Source organism: Crassostrea angulata, chromosome 8, assembly GCF_025612915.1.
Source record: "Crassostrea angulata isolate pt1a10 chromosome 8, ASM2561291v2, whole genome shotgun sequence".
Classification (NCBI taxonomy): domain Eukaryota; kingdom Metazoa; phylum Mollusca; class Bivalvia; order Ostreida; family Ostreidae; genus Magallana; species Magallana angulata.
The window spans coordinates 23,097,651-23,112,674 of record NC_069118.1 but is presented as its reverse complement, the minus strand read 5'-3'; the positions used below and the strand labels follow the sequence as shown (position 1 = coordinate 23,112,674).

Sequence of the window (15,024 nt, the reverse complement as noted above, 5' to 3'; positions counted from 1 at the left end):
TGGGTCACAATGTTTATGTTTCCTTACAAGAAAATAATCCATGTGTGGACATCCGCCAGTATTGGAGACCACCTAACCAAAATGAGATCGTTCCGACAAAGAAAGGACTTTGTTTGCGACCCACAGAATACGGTAATCTCAAGAAATTCTGGAAAGATATTGAGCAGAGTCTACCGGAGTTGGAGACCTTCGTTTTCTGCATTGATCAAGACGATCATCTGAATCAAGAAGGAATGCTCAGATGTCCTGCCTGTAACCCAAACGATTATTTAAATTGGTAGCAGTCCATCTAGGAAAAAGAACATAACAATTTAAAAAAAAACTGACAGTGAAAATATATGTATAAATTCTGTTCAAAACGTGTGAATTATTCACAATGATTGCAAGTATAACAATTTTATATGTGAACCAATTCTTGGTTTTTTTTTTTGGTGATTCCTAAACTAAAAATTTAGCAAATAAAACATATTTCATTTACATCAATGTGTTGTTCGTTTTTTTTTTATTACTGTATCATGTGTTCACAGCAAAAATTACTTCTGAAAAGAAATATCAATTATAAAGATTTGGTCTCTCTCTCTCTCGGATCAACATTATGATAAATCCAAATATCCATACTTACTGTTATTCCCGCGTTCGTATTCAAAAAATCTTTTCGTTTTCTCTTTTATTTTATCAAGGGAGTTTGTTGATTTCCTCAAGGCCAAACCAAGGTCATAGCTGTGTGTATTTTAAATTATACATATGTTATCCTAAGCAAGGAAATATTCGGATAATCCCCGCATTGTCCTCTCCTACTATAGCACCCAATACTTACTCCTCATCCGTATCCCTCAAGGACTTATGGTGATCATCCCTGATGTCCTCTCCAGGTCAAGAGAAGGTCATCAGACCCCATTTTAAGGGATTATAATTCCCTCTTTGTCCTCTCACACAATAGGCCCCACTTCAGGAGGATTATCCGGATAATCCCCTCTTTGACCCCTCACACAATAGGCCCCACTTCAGGAGGATCATCCGGATAATCCCCTCTTTGACCCCACACACAATAATCCCCACTTCAGGAGGATTATCCGGATAATCTCCAATTATCCGGATAATCCCCCCATTGTTCTCTCACACAATAGACCCATTGTTTACCCCCCCTATATGTTGGTTATACTACTTATAGACGAATAGTCAATATTTGTAAAATATGCTCGTCCGAAAGATATGGACCGGTCAATATTTTTTTGATATTGACCGGCTAGGAATAAAATCTAGTTAGCATTCCCTCTATTTCAAATAATCGCCTTTGATTTGTTGATTCGTTAACGATGACGTATATAACTCTTCGCGACTCCAAAACAAGGTGACGTCATATTAGACAGCCAGTCAAGGCAAGTAAACAACGGACGCGCAATGCGACGGTTTGCTATCATAACGGATGTATAAGGATAAGCGAATTACTGTGAAGTAAAATCAGGTAGAACATCTTTATGTTAATTCTTACGGTCGGCGGAATATCACCAGTGACCGTTTGATGCTGAGGATAATTTGGTAATGAACTTTACGCAAAATTGAATTCGTGAATTCTTTGTTGAGCTGAGAAAATAACGGCGATCTACTTTCTTAAATTTTGGTTTGTTTCTTCATATAACAAAACAAATGTTGACTGTGTTTTCGGGCAACATTGATTACATTAGCCCCCTTGGGACAAAAATATTGCCCTCTGCTTCGCGTCGGGCAATATTTCGTCCCTCGGGGGCTAATATAATCAATGTTGCCCTCAACCCCAGTCAATATTTGTATAATATGATTTATCTCACTCCAAAATCCAAAACTTGTGAAGTAACCCCAAAGCCTTTTTTAAGGGTAAAAAGCAGCGTTTAAAGGTGAAATATCATCATCTGCAACGGCACTTTACCTACAAAATTATCAGTCGCATGCTTGCCTTTATTTCTTCATATATATGCGTAAGCAACATTTTTACAGAAGTCGCCGAACAGATATGTCCTTTCACACCAGTCTTTATCATAGCCTTATGTTTAGGACATGTAGCAATTATGTTTATTTTTTAAAAAAAATATCGATCGCATCGAATTGCAGCAACGAAGCTTTCAATAGGGTAAATGTCAGATATAAATATCAATACCAAATATGAATGGCATATCTATTTATAATCTGTTCTGTACATTCTGATATAGCGAATTTTTCTATTTTATTTTTTGTTTTTTAAAATTAACGATTATTCAATCAACCATTTTGCCAGTTGATGTCAAACATAATTATTGAGTTAACAGTCTTCTTTAAATAAGCCCTTCATCTTTACATCCCCTGTTTCGTGTGTATTCGATCCGCGCTATACCAACCAACATCCCTTGCATAAATTAATCTGAGCGGTCAATTAAATGTAATATGGCAGTTTAGTATAGTTATGCTCGCAGGTTGTTTGAAAAGTTTAAAGCTTTCAGAGTCGTTCTCTAATTGCTTTTAGAGGAAAATTGCAAACCTGTTGTTTTATTAGAATATATTCCATTTATTCTCCATTATTTATTTCAAATACTTAGTAAGAAATTGTAGAATACCCTTAGCTAATTTCACGAGTATTTTTAGAACCAACTCTTTTTAGAAATTTTCTAATAGTTTGTTATTTACGACCCCCCCTTTTTTTTTTAAAAAACATTGCCTCAAATACATTTATTTCTACTATAGGTTAATAATTATTCTAAGCAAGTATTTTCTGCCTTTGTGTAATTAAAATGAACGGATGGGAAGTTAATGCATTTAAGAACACGATGCAAGAAATGTGTACCATGAAAATGTGCAAAAAATCAACAAATTTCCATGCTTCTACATGTAAAGAGACATTTATAGAATTGACGTTTTTTGTATTCTAAGCATAAAATATATTTAATGCCATGCATGCAGAGCGAGTTTTGTTAATTCTTGTAAAATTCTATTGAATACTAAAAAATATAGCATATTAGAAAAAACGTGTTTGAGGAAGAGGTAACTTGGTTTGAAATGTTCAGAGATATGATATGGAGGTCAGGATGATGAGCTTTCCTCACTTTTCTGTTTCTCTATTCAAAGCTATAGAAACCGTAGATTATTAAGTACGATTCACTACAAAATACTTAGGAAATGTCAATCTCAAGTAGGTAAAGTGGGTCACTTAATTATTTGTTTTATTTAGAACACATTCTTAAGACACACTTAATCTCACCAAGTTTGTGAATTTTGTTAGTCATCAATATACAGGCATGAGTTTCATAAAGGTCAATGCGTGAATAAAATCGAAAAAAAAATAGCAATACATATCATATATCATATTTTTGGTTTTTTCTCTTTTATTTGAATATTTTATTATGTAGATATATTACAGAAAATGGATCAGGCAGAAAGGAATGCCTATATATAAGCCTTGAACAAGGAACACTTTGATTACACTAAGTCTGTATCTAATAAATGGAAGTAAGATGGCATAATACTACGTATTATGATTGTATAATAGATGAAAAGTATGAATAATGGGTACATATAATAAAGAGGTATATGTATGAGAACAAACCCCCCAAAAAACCAAAACAATGGTAAATGGAAAAAAACCCAATTGTAAATAGGTAAATAGGAAAAAGGAGGTACAAACAGGTTAAATTAAATACTCTTTTCATGCACCACTTTTTTCATTGTAATTCGGTTTGTAGTGTTTAAGTATGCTAGCTTTTTTCCGACTTAATTGTTGTTTTTCTATTGTATTGGAATGATGTGGTTTGGAGACATACTATGTTTTCTTCTTTGTTTTTCTACTCAACTGTTATCATGGGTCTTCTAGCCGCTTCTGATTTTGTTGAATGTTTTGCGTCATTTTTGATAAACACCAATGTTGTAATGTTTTTACAGCTATGAATTACTGACAACCAAGCATCATGGAAACGAACAAGCTTACATGTTGTCTTAAGAGTTTAGGGGTGCTAAAAGGGGGTTTCCGCTAAGCATTGCCTGTGTTACTCTCGCGGTATACGGATTACTGTGGTTTCATCAATATTCGTTGAATACCAATTTTCGTGGATTTCGTTGTTAAGTTTATCCATGAAATTAAGTGTTCATTGAAATGCAATTTCTACTAATAATTTGTATTGAAAGGATCATTGGCCACGAAATTAAGTCTCCTTGAAACCAAGATTTTCACTTTATCCACGAAAATTGAAACCCTTGAATATTAATGAAACCACAGTATGAATAAAGATATTGGGGGTTGAATAGGTGACCTACATTTTTTACCTAAAAAAAGATGGAGACCTTGTGTTATTGTGTTTAGTTAATAGACCTTCTGTATGAAACAAGCGCCTGTGGTCTAACTACGGTGTATATGAATGGAATCAAGTACCTTTCTCAATTGTACGAAGTTTCACTTCTTTTTCTTCGAACAAATTAAACAGCAAGGACGTTTTCTAAAATTAAGTTCAACTTCTTCTACTTGGAGTTTGTATCTTAAAATATTGATGTCAGTGCATATAAATCAACGTAAAATTAAACTAAATCATATGACATACTTATTTAAATTCTAGAAAACTATTTTTAAGAGGAAAATTAACAGCAAACACTTTTCCTGACATAGTTTTTCAATCGTCAAGAGGGTATAAATTCGGTTGGTGGTGGGAAAGCATTGTATGTCTCAACAATGAAGCTTTTCATGGTTGTCGTTTTCTGTCTTGCATATGTTTCCGGTAAGTTGAAATTAAATTAAATTTTGAGTTGAATCGAATATTTTAACTTGTTTTTGTTTTTTAACAATTTGACTTATTTTTGCTTTGCTTGTTTGATAGCTATTTTTCTTTTTTCTTAAAGAAAAAGCCACATTAACGAATGCCTTAAAGACTAATACAACTAATACAACTGTATATAATTTTAAAAATGTAAATATTTATCTCAATTGTTTTAACTAAAAAAAAGACCTTCACCTGTACATGTACATAAATCCTTTTGGAGTATTCTGGTTCAAGGCATTGCGTTAACACTGTAGAATTTCTCCGTATTATTCAACGAATAATATCAAGATGTTCACCAATCAAGATGTAAATACCAACGAATAGAAAGTTCACCAATCAAGATGTAAATACCACTTTTAATCATTAGAAAAAAAATAAATGTACACGTCAACAAATTATACAAATATTCAACTTATCTTTAAACATCTATTTCTCAAACCAGCAATTTATTGTGTGGAATATCATTTTAAAAAACCATCAGCTATCGACATTTTTTTAAAATCTTTACTTTCAAAAAAATATTTTTTTATGTAGATCACTTATAAGTTTTCGGTAGTTTGTAATTTGTTGACAGAGATATGTCAACATAAGTAATTTTTTGGTTTCTTTTAATATATCATCAAAAGTGGTTTAATTTATTGTCATGATATTTGGGGAAACACGATAATAACAACTTTTATATTAGTAAGCATTACGAATAGTTTCTTTTCATTCTTCATTTTAGTTTCACGGGCTTCACCAACGACCTCTCCCGACAAGGGCACTACTAAATGTCCCGACGGATACACGAGATTTAAGGAATCGTGCTACCTCCTCAACAATGAAGTGACGTCATGGATCGAAGCCTACGTACGTGAGTTTTTACATATTTCCCCATATGCAGGTGAAAATCTGGGTTAAGTACATGCACACTTCACTGTAAAAATACAACTATACATATATTGCATGGTTAAACAATATTAACATATAATTATATGTAACGGGGGAAGCCCTTTTTTTTACACGGGAAAGGGTTTGGTTTTTTTTAGTTTGAATATTTTTTAGTGTTTCAGACCGTAAATACTTTCCCCTTTCTTGAACTGAGCATGCGTTTACAAACGATTATAACATATGATGAACCAAACTTAATTTCTATTTATAGCAAATGTGTCTTTTGTTTGGGGGATACTTGATAGAAGTTGATGACACGAACGAATACTCCTTTATACAGGGTTATCTCAACGAACACGGACAAGAAGGTAGTTGTTTTTTTCAAAAGAACATCATTTATACCGTAAATTTAATTGCCGGTTTTAGGCTCTTTATGACATTGTTTAGAAACTGAAGGTAATTTTTAAACGACATCCTCTGATGATAGATTTCATTGCAACACAAAGTTTGTTAACGTTCTGCTGCATCTCATGATAAATATCGATCAAGTATATAAAATACATATAATGGACCATGCACTATACACACCAGAACGAGCGCTCGTGACATTTGCGTTACGAACATAGAGAATATGTTCTACTTAAGAGCTAGATTGCTGAAGTCATTGTTGAACAATACGACAAAATATCCATTATAATAGCATTTAGTTATACATTTGTACAACACTTCATTAAATAAAAACCCACATAGAAATAAACAATTTTAATCACTGTGATTGTCAATCAAATTCATACCTATATATCATTAAAACATTCCCAACCTCCTTTTAACCTTTAGTTAGCATTATTGTTCTCCCTATTCCAGGAATATCACTGGGTACATATCGTTACCGAAGCGGCAGCTACGGCGGGTATGAAACAGAAAATCGACGAAGCTACGCAGGTTATTGGATGGGTGCCAACTCCATTGAACTACCAGGGCACTGGTTTTGGATGAAATCGAGAAAAATTGTGGATTTCGATATTTTCGGTAAAGCGGATATCAATGTTACAGACAGTAGTTGTCTTTGCTTCGATCGTTCCAATATGTCCCAGTCCAGGAATAAGAAATGTCACACTCAAATGTATTCAATCTGCGAGAGGAACACGCAATAAGTGATAGATGCTCAAATTTTCGAAAAAGAAACTAAAGTTTATTCCGTCATTTACAATAGCAATGAACAAATTTGTTCGAAAAGAATATCACAATAAATAAACAAAATAATTGTTTTCAATTTTTTGTTATATTTGTTCTTTCATGAATAGCAAATCTAGGCAGATTTTAACATATAATATGTGAGCTTTATGTAAATACAAAGAAGGTATTAGCATTGGATGCAATAATCAATAGCACAATTGCAAGTCTGAAATTTCAAAAGTGTTGTCACAAGTCATCTTTTCTGAAAGATCGATTTAAAGGGTTTTCTCCAGCTTGTGGTTTCGGTTCAGAAAATCTGATTTCTCCCCCACTTGTAGATTTTGTATTTCTGTCCATGAAGGATACATTGATTCCTGTAACAGTGACCTCAAAAGTTATCTTTCCTTTCATTTTGTCAGGCCATCTTCCGCCAGGTGGCGACACCACTATAATGCCCTGCAGCGTACATCCGGGATCTGATATGAATGTTGGATCTTTTGCCGCCGAAGCGTACATTTCAATTTCTTTGTTTTGAGTTCGCATTTTCTCCGGTTGTCCGGTAAAATCTTCAGCAACGCGCACGATCTTCTGCTGTCCTACTTCTACGATTTCATCTTTTTCAAAAATTTTCTCAAAACAACCTACAGCAAACTGAGTATTCCCAACTTTGCAACTCTTTGATAAATCGTGTTTTTTGGGGTTGAAATACTCGTGCATTGCCATTCCGTAACTTTGTGGACAAACCCGAAAGCGCACCGTATCTGGGTCGTGACCAAATAACACACCTCCTTTCAGAACAGACAGTGATGCATCCTCGGGATTAATAACTCGAATTTCTGGAAACGCCATTTTTATGCTTTCGCGCACAATTTCTGATTCAGAAAATCCGCCAACCATTAGGATATATTCAACTTCACTACACCTTTTACTTTTTAAAACTCTTTTTACTTCGTCTACAATTGACTGAACAGAGGACGAAAAAAACTTTTTGAAATACTCTGAAGCATAATTCAACTTTCCTTCACTATAGTAAACCTTTTCGTGGGTCTCCAGCTCATTAAAAATGTCTCCAATTTTTTTCCCATTGACCTCCTTTGTGATCTTCTTAAGTGACGAAGGTATATGCAAATACACAATCTCCTGATCATTTTTAAAATTCCGTTTTGCCACTTCAAATTGGTTTTTCAAATAAAAATAATCTCCGGAGTTTGTGGTTACGAATTTCTGAAAAACTTTCTGTCCAAGACTTTTGGTTAAATCATCAAAGAAGGAGTTATTAACACAATTTTCACCCCAATTTCCACCGGAAGCTGTGCGTAACTGACTTAGTTTTCCGTCTCTTTCTACCTTCTGGACAGTAATGTCGGTAGTACCACCTACATCAATGAAAAAAACCTCATAATACAAATATTACCGACTAATCAAAAAACTTATAAATCGCCCTTCAGCTCTAGTCACAGTGCCTGTTAAAAATTTACGAGGTGACATGTAGTTGTCTGCTTGTAAAATACAAATGTACGTTTTATAACGTGTATGATAAGTTTATGCAATGTTTGGAATTTATTATATGCAGGTAATAAACATTTATATACAGGTAATAAATTTTAAAGTTAAAATATCGACAAAACTACAACGCATTGTACAATTCAAATATACGTTGTACATGTACAAGTAATGTACATTTATATACAGGTAATAAATTTTAAAGTTAAAATATCGACAAAACTATGACGGATTGTAAAATACGAATGTACGTTGTAACGAGTACGAGGAGTTAATGCAATGTCTGTAATTCATATAAGGTATTATACATTTATACACAGGTAATTCATATCGACAAAAATATAACCCAGTTCTTATATGATTACCACCAAGATCCAAAACAAGGAAAGAACAACCAGGTTTAAACATCAAAGCAATATTGTCTCTAGTCCTCACTGTAACCTGGCTTGCCGGCATGGACACACAATGCAGTGCGGCTACTTCCGGTTCGTAAGCTATCATCAGATTTTCCTTCTGGATTCCTGCCTGCAAAACAATGATTCTAATGAATATAAAGTCTGATAAAAACCAAACTTTCTTTTACATTTTTAGTTGTTGAAATCATTAATGATTCCAACAAAGACTGCTATAAGTCGATAAAAATCCTGCATGTCTGTTTCACGTTAGGAAAAAAATCTGATTGAAAAATAATATTACATTTAAAAAAAGGAAACTTTTACTATTGATGACTTATAAATTGATGCGTACTTTTTCAATGATACTATATACATGTAATTACTGATAGATTTGGAAAATATTCAAAAACACTTGTTGTCAATGCAACCCTTACTGACCATCACGGAGAAGTCTGTCATCGCTTGCTTAGCAGCTTCGCTCCATATCGCGGGAACAGTAACGACAAACTGGATATTGCTCTCGTCCAGGTGATATCCCCTTCTCGTTAATTGTTCCATTAAGTCAGTTTTCAAGTATCTGATAACCCCTGTAAATACAGCACTAGCTGGGACATAGTGGTTTTGGATATCTAGGACATTCAAAACATTCGCATCAAATTTCTGAAATTTAAAATGAAACAGAAATAATATGACTTGCGATAAGGGCTGTAACAAAAATATTTGAAGACTAACATATACAAAATCATTAAGGATTTTAAAATATACCATTGATGTATTTAGTAATCTGTTTGGGTATGCCATGGTGATTAAGCTGATGTTATTACTTTAATTTTGGAGCAGGGGAGGTGGTATATGTATTTTTAAATATTTTAATGTGAAAGTAAAGATTTCAAAGTCTGTATCATTCTTTGATATCAGCACTATTCTATATTTATTCAAGTTCAAATGAATATTATAATTATTGAGTTGGTCATGTTAAAGTAAACAAATACCTTTTTATCATTTAAGACCATTTTGAAACCGTTAACAAAGTTCCACGATTTATGGTCGTTCTTTGCATGCAGATCTGAAAACTTTCTCTCAGCATCGTATCCGAAGGAGTGAAAACTTAGTTCCGGTGTGAGTAGGACGGAAGAGGGCGCTTTTGGCGACAACATGGTTCCTTCTGATGCCCATTTCCGGACCGTTATTTCGTCAGGCTTTTTAATAAAAGAGTACGCGTATCCCGTATATGTTGTGCCTATATCTAAGCAAACGACCAATGGCTTTCTTGAAACACTGTCACTGAAAAAAACAAATATTAGAAAAATTTCGTTTGTGATATATTTCTGTACAATAAGTAATGAAATCGAAGATTGAGTATTCTAGATCAAGTGCTTTCAATAACGTTATATGTTTTTTTGAGGTAATGCATGACACTAGAAGGCCTTGAGAAAGAATTCTAGGAAAAGCATATATATATTTTTTTCAGCTTTTTTCTCATTAAACGACATAACTCACATATACGAAGAAATTGTTACAAAAACGAAGCAAGTTGCTTCCAAGCATTTCGAAGTGATAACTAAACGAAGTAGAATGTCTAATTTGCAGTGTGATATATTAGGTAAACCATCTTTTGATTTATTTAGTTTAGCTGTCATTAAAAAGAGTACTAAGTCATATATTTTACGGTGATATATTAATTTCAATTGTTATAAAACATAGGAGTTGTAAAGTACACCTAGGTAATACGTTTAAGGTTATTTTATTACCCGATTGTGTCGTGTGAAATTGAACTTAAAAGCTGCATTTTAAAGAAGGCTTTATATATGATTAACGGTATATATACATTTGTGATATAAAACAATAAATCAGTGAAGCACCCTCACTCTTTGTCTGTCTCTCTGTCTGTCTGTCTCTCACTCCCTCTCAGTCTGTCTGTTTGTCTCTGCATTTGTCTGTCTGTCTGTCTGTCTATCTCCTCTGTCCTTCCGGCTCTCTCTCTCTCTCTCTCTCTCTCTCTCTCTCTCTCTCTCTCTCTCTCTCTCTCTCTCTCTCTCTCTCTCTCTCTCTCTCTCTCTCTCTCTCACATAATGATTTCGAAACTTCCTTGATAAACACTTCATACTTCATGGACAAAAGAATTTGTTAACAATGACATGTGAAACGGTACTGAATATTGCACCAGTTTACGTGATTGAAATGAACGTTCATGTACATGAATGGTAATAATAAAAAATTGATTAATGATTGCTGACAACACGGGTATTTACATGACACATACAAAATGAATCACCCGGAAGTTTAATTCAGGTCAGCTTCCTGACAACATACGTAAAGGATAGAATTAGGTACACAGAAAAAAATATTGTACATATGTAATTAAATCATTAAGAAATAGGAAGTGCACAAGCTAGTTCATCTTATTGTCTTTTAATTGTGAAAAGTAAACAATATTACTGAAACCGCAGCGTTCTATTTACAATGTTCATAATCATTGTAGCATTTTATTTTATATACTAGACAGTCCTTTAGGCATGTCGAGAATATTGGTCATTTGTCTGTTTGAATACAAACTTTATAAATCAATTTAATTGCAATGAAAAAAAAATTATCCTAGAATGATTAAATTAATTAAAAAGTGCTTTTGTAAAAAGTTTTACACCTGCTTCAAAGCTATTTTGTTTTGCGGTTTTAATAATTAGTACATTGTAGGGATACTTTAGTTTTTACATCTTCACCGATAAGACCTACCTGAAGTCCGTCGCCATTCAGTTGTCTTAAATAAAAATAAATCCGTATTTTTATCAGAATCAGTTGGTATTCGGTTTCTGCAACAATTTTTAACAGCGGCGACTTCCTTGACTTCGTTACTGATAACTATAGTATAAGTCGATTCCAAAAAATCAATACCTTTAAATCTCCATGTTAAGACGTTGTCAATCATTTAAAGATTAACTATTTTGTATGCAAACGATCGATTATCGTTGAATTCATTGAATGACATCGGTATCTCACATCTTTCAATTATATGCCGAATAATGCATGCGTGCCAACATTTAAATTGTTGGAATGAATATAAAAAGTGCTCAGGAACAAACAAACCCCTGGCGTTGGTTCAAACTTTGTTAAAGGAAATTCAAACACATGATACCCTTCAAGAAATATTTTGCCTTGGCATGTTTTTGTTTACATGTGATTTCGTATTTTCTGTCACATTGTTGTTCGGAACCTCACAAATAACATACGCAGAATGATATCCTCGGGGGGGGGGAGGGGGGGGGGTCACTCTGTTTGCTGGGTGAGGGGTAAGGTTCCGTTGTTCATTTTTAATACATATTCTATTTGAATTTTATAAAGAAGATGGGTGAATAAGGCGAGTAGAATGCCCATACAGCGACGGTTGATGTGGTGTTATGAAAATGTCTTCAAATATTAAAAAAAATTCCAATTTTCATTTAGAGAGCTTCCATATTTATCATATTAGCCATCAATTTCTTTTGAATATTAAAAACGTTTTCTACACTTTGACTTGAAATGTCCATGTACCAACAAAACAGATAAAATATATGTAAAAGAAATTTTTAAAAACCCTATTTTTTGGGAAATGAGAGGGCCAACTCTCCATTTTTTCATAACTGAATTAAAATGGTTAATCAAAAAACTTTCATTTTCAAAAGTAAAAACAATGGCGACAAGACCCACTCTATGTGAAAAGTGAATTTTTGTATACAAATTCTAATTCTTTCTCTAAAAATTTCCAAGTCTATTTAAAGTAATAGTAACTATTAATACTGACACTGTATATAACATGACCTGATGTAGCGTAGTGGTGGATAAAGCGATTGGAAATTACTCTGAGGTTATATCGTAGGCGGTTCGAAACTGAAACATAGTCTGGCTGAAATTGTTTTTGGTTAACTTTATTTAATCATTCGACAATGCTTTCTCATAGATTAATGTAGTTCCGTTAACAACTTGAAGATTAATTTTATTTAAAATTGATATTTACAATTAATAAAAGTAAAGAGAAAACACGTCTGTTGTAAAAAGTATATGCAACAAGAATATGTTTCGAATGGGCGGCTTATATGTATACATGTAGTACATGTAAACGTGAGTAAACAATGGGTTCACCGACTCGATACGGCTGCTGTGTGTGTAAAAAGCAAGAAATAGGGAAGATAAAGCGTCTGGTAAGTAAAGGCCTTGTTAAGATTCTACAAGACAGAGGTGAAAATATCGACAAAAACAGTTAAATTTGCAATCCGTGATGACTTAAAGTGTCACACAGAACTGCTAAAGAGGTACAGAACTACTAATTCAGTGTCAATTCCTTTTTGCTCTGCGGGAAAATCACCTAATAAGTGTGCATTTTGTAGCTCTAAGACAAACCTTAAAATGAATCCAACGGAAGCCAGAATTGATTCATTTGTTTTGTTTGGTTTGCTTGTGCCGGTAGGATGTAAATGTTGTCCAAAACATATATTAGGAAAAAGACTGAATCCCAATCAAGAAATTGATATGTCCTCTTTCAGGAATAAGACGTCTCTCCTCACATCAAATGAGGTATCCGACTAACTTTCAAAAATCAAAACAAGAGCATCACAAAACTCGACCAATTTTAAGCTTGATTTTGAACATTTGCATGATGAAAACTATAAAAATTTGATAGGAATTTCTAAGAAAAACTTTTTTGATTTGACATCAAATATAACCTCGCTTCGAAACACAAAATGTAGATCAGTAAAAAATGCGATCGGCATACTTCTGTCCAAACTGAAATCAGGTCTGTCAAATGGTGTTCTTGCTACACTCTGTGGCATGCGTAACAGACGTCAGGTAACTGAAATTGTAAGAACCGCGCGTGTTGCAATGATGGAAGATTTTGTTCCTATGAATCTTGGTTTCAATCACACTTCTCGGGAAAGCATCGTTGACCATCACTACACAGACATTTCTAAACAACTCTTTACCGATCCGATTTCCGACACCGTTACTCTGGTGTTAGATGGGTATTTACAAACAAAAAAGTTCGTCTTACATGTTCCAACTCCTTACATACTCAATGCATAAAAACCGACCCTTAGTCAAGCCTTTCTCGTAGATGTGGTCAAACGGTCGCAATAATGACACCTCCATTCTATTTCATATTGTGAAAACAAACGCCGTCAATTTCATCGTTTTTTTAAAAGAACAAGACGTTTTGATCGTTGACAGAGGTTTAAGGGACTCGGTGCAATTTCTTCAAGAAAGCGGCTTTCAAATAGAAATGCCGCCATTTCTACCTAAAACTAGAAAACAACTTTCAACGAAAGAAGCCAATTCGTTACGGTTGGTGACCAAAATTCGGTGGTTTGTTAAGGCAGCTAACGGAAGGATAAAGAAGTGGCTATATCTTAACAATGTAACAATGTGGTCCATAACAGTCAAATTCCGTACATAGGAGATTTTGTGCGTATAGTGTGCAGTATGGTTAATAAATACAGACCGCCACTTAAAACCAGCGACAATGGTGATCTTGGTCTTGGTTATAAAATGTTAATAAAATCTCGAGAAAACGCAAATGCTCTGAAACAATTGAGTACAACAGACACACATGCATTTAGAGCTAATTCCAAGTCATGGAAAAGAATTGATGCTAATGATGTTGTTGATTTTCCTGTTCTTAGTGAGGATGAAGTGAGAGAGTTAACAGTTGGTGTATATCAAGTCCGGCAAGCAAATTCCTACGTCATAGAGCACTCTGAAAACGGCCAGCACCACATAGACGTGTCTGAAATCGAATCTGGATTAATTCATACAATAATTCAATCTAGACATCGAAACAGTACCCTTTACAACCTGTCGGTAAAATACACTACCAACAGTGTGTGTGGTTGGTACTGTCAGTGTAAATCTGGCGCCCGCGATGTCGGATGTTGCGTCCACATCTGTAGTGTCATTTGGTATCTTGGGTACTCTCGCCATCAGTGCAAATACGCCGTTGGCGCTAATAAACAATTCATTTCAAACATTATTGATGCATACGAATGTCAAACAGATTCTGATGATTTTTCTGACTAATCATAATATTAAAAATAAACCGACTTCTTGTACATTGAAAATTGTGTTTAGTTTTCTATATTCTTGAGCGAGACATGACATAACTTTTGTACCAATCTTTACGAAATCTAAAGCACAGGTAAGTCGGAGTGGAATTGAAATACCCGTTTAATTAAACAAGTTAGAGATAGTTTTGTATTGCCTTTACAAACAAGTAAAAAACAACAACAAAAACATTGAGTTCGAAAAAAGGCTACTTGCAGGAAATCTGAGTGCGATTAAAAACGATTGATCCTGATGCG

At 34.0% G+C, this 15,024-nt stretch overlaps 2 protein-coding genes across 2 annotated transcripts; one reads left to right on the top strand and one right to left on the bottom strand.

The window, feature by feature from the left end:
- Positions 1–4,479: 4,479 nt before the first annotated feature.
- On the top strand, positions 4,480–6,886 carry LOC128161225 (perlucin-like protein). The gene is made up of 4 exons (XM_052824450.1): positions 4,480–4,712; positions 5,479–5,603; positions 5,896–5,992; positions 6,489–6,886. The coding sequence occupies exons 1-4, from the start codon at positions 4,667–4,669 to the stop codon at positions 6,776–6,778; spliced, it is 558 nt and encodes a 185-aa protein (XP_052680410.1). The 5' UTR covers positions 4,480–4,666; the 3' UTR covers positions 6,779–6,886.
- A 4-nt stretch (positions 6,887–6,890) lies between these two features.
- Positions 6,891–14,647, bottom strand: LOC128160802 (heat shock 70 kDa protein 12A-like). Its single transcript, XM_052824127.1, has 5 exons — positions 14,546–14,647; positions 9,691–10,062; positions 9,137–9,358; positions 8,669–8,828; positions 6,891–8,176 (listed from the first exon to the last, which is right to left on the bottom strand). The coding sequence occupies exons 1-5, from the start codon at positions 14,645–14,647 to the stop codon at positions 7,047–7,049; spliced, it is 1,986 nt and encodes a 661-aa protein (XP_052680087.1). The 3' UTR covers positions 6,891–7,046.
- Between the last annotated feature and the right edge of the window lie 377 nt (positions 14,648–15,024).

Excerpts from the sequence above, each read along its gene's own strand:
- LOC128160802 (XM_052824127.1), bottom strand. The coding sequence starts at position 14,647 with ATGGCGAGAGTACCCAAGATACCAAATGACACTACAGATGTGGACGCA. Across the intron at positions 9,359-9,690 it reads TGGTCTTAAATGATAAAAAG|AAATTTGATGCGAATGTTTT; the intron begins GTATTTGTTTAC and ends TTTAAATTTCAG. Across the intron at positions 8,177-8,668 it reads CCTTGTTTTGGATCTTGGTG|GTGGTACTACCGACATTACT; the intron begins GTAATCATATAA and ends TCATTGATGTAG.
- LOC128161225 (XM_052824450.1), top strand. The coding sequence starts at position 4,667 with ATGAAGCTTTTCATGGTTGTCGTTTTCTGTCTTGCATATGTTTCCG. Across the intron at positions 5,604-5,895 it reads CGTCATGGATCGAAGCCTAC|CAAATGTGTCTTTTGTTTGG; the intron begins GTACGTGAGTTT and ends TTCTATTTATAG. Across the intron at positions 5,993-6,488 it reads CAACGAACACGGACAAGAAG|GAATATCACTGGGTACATAT; the intron begins GTAGTTGTTTTT and ends TCCCTATTCCAG.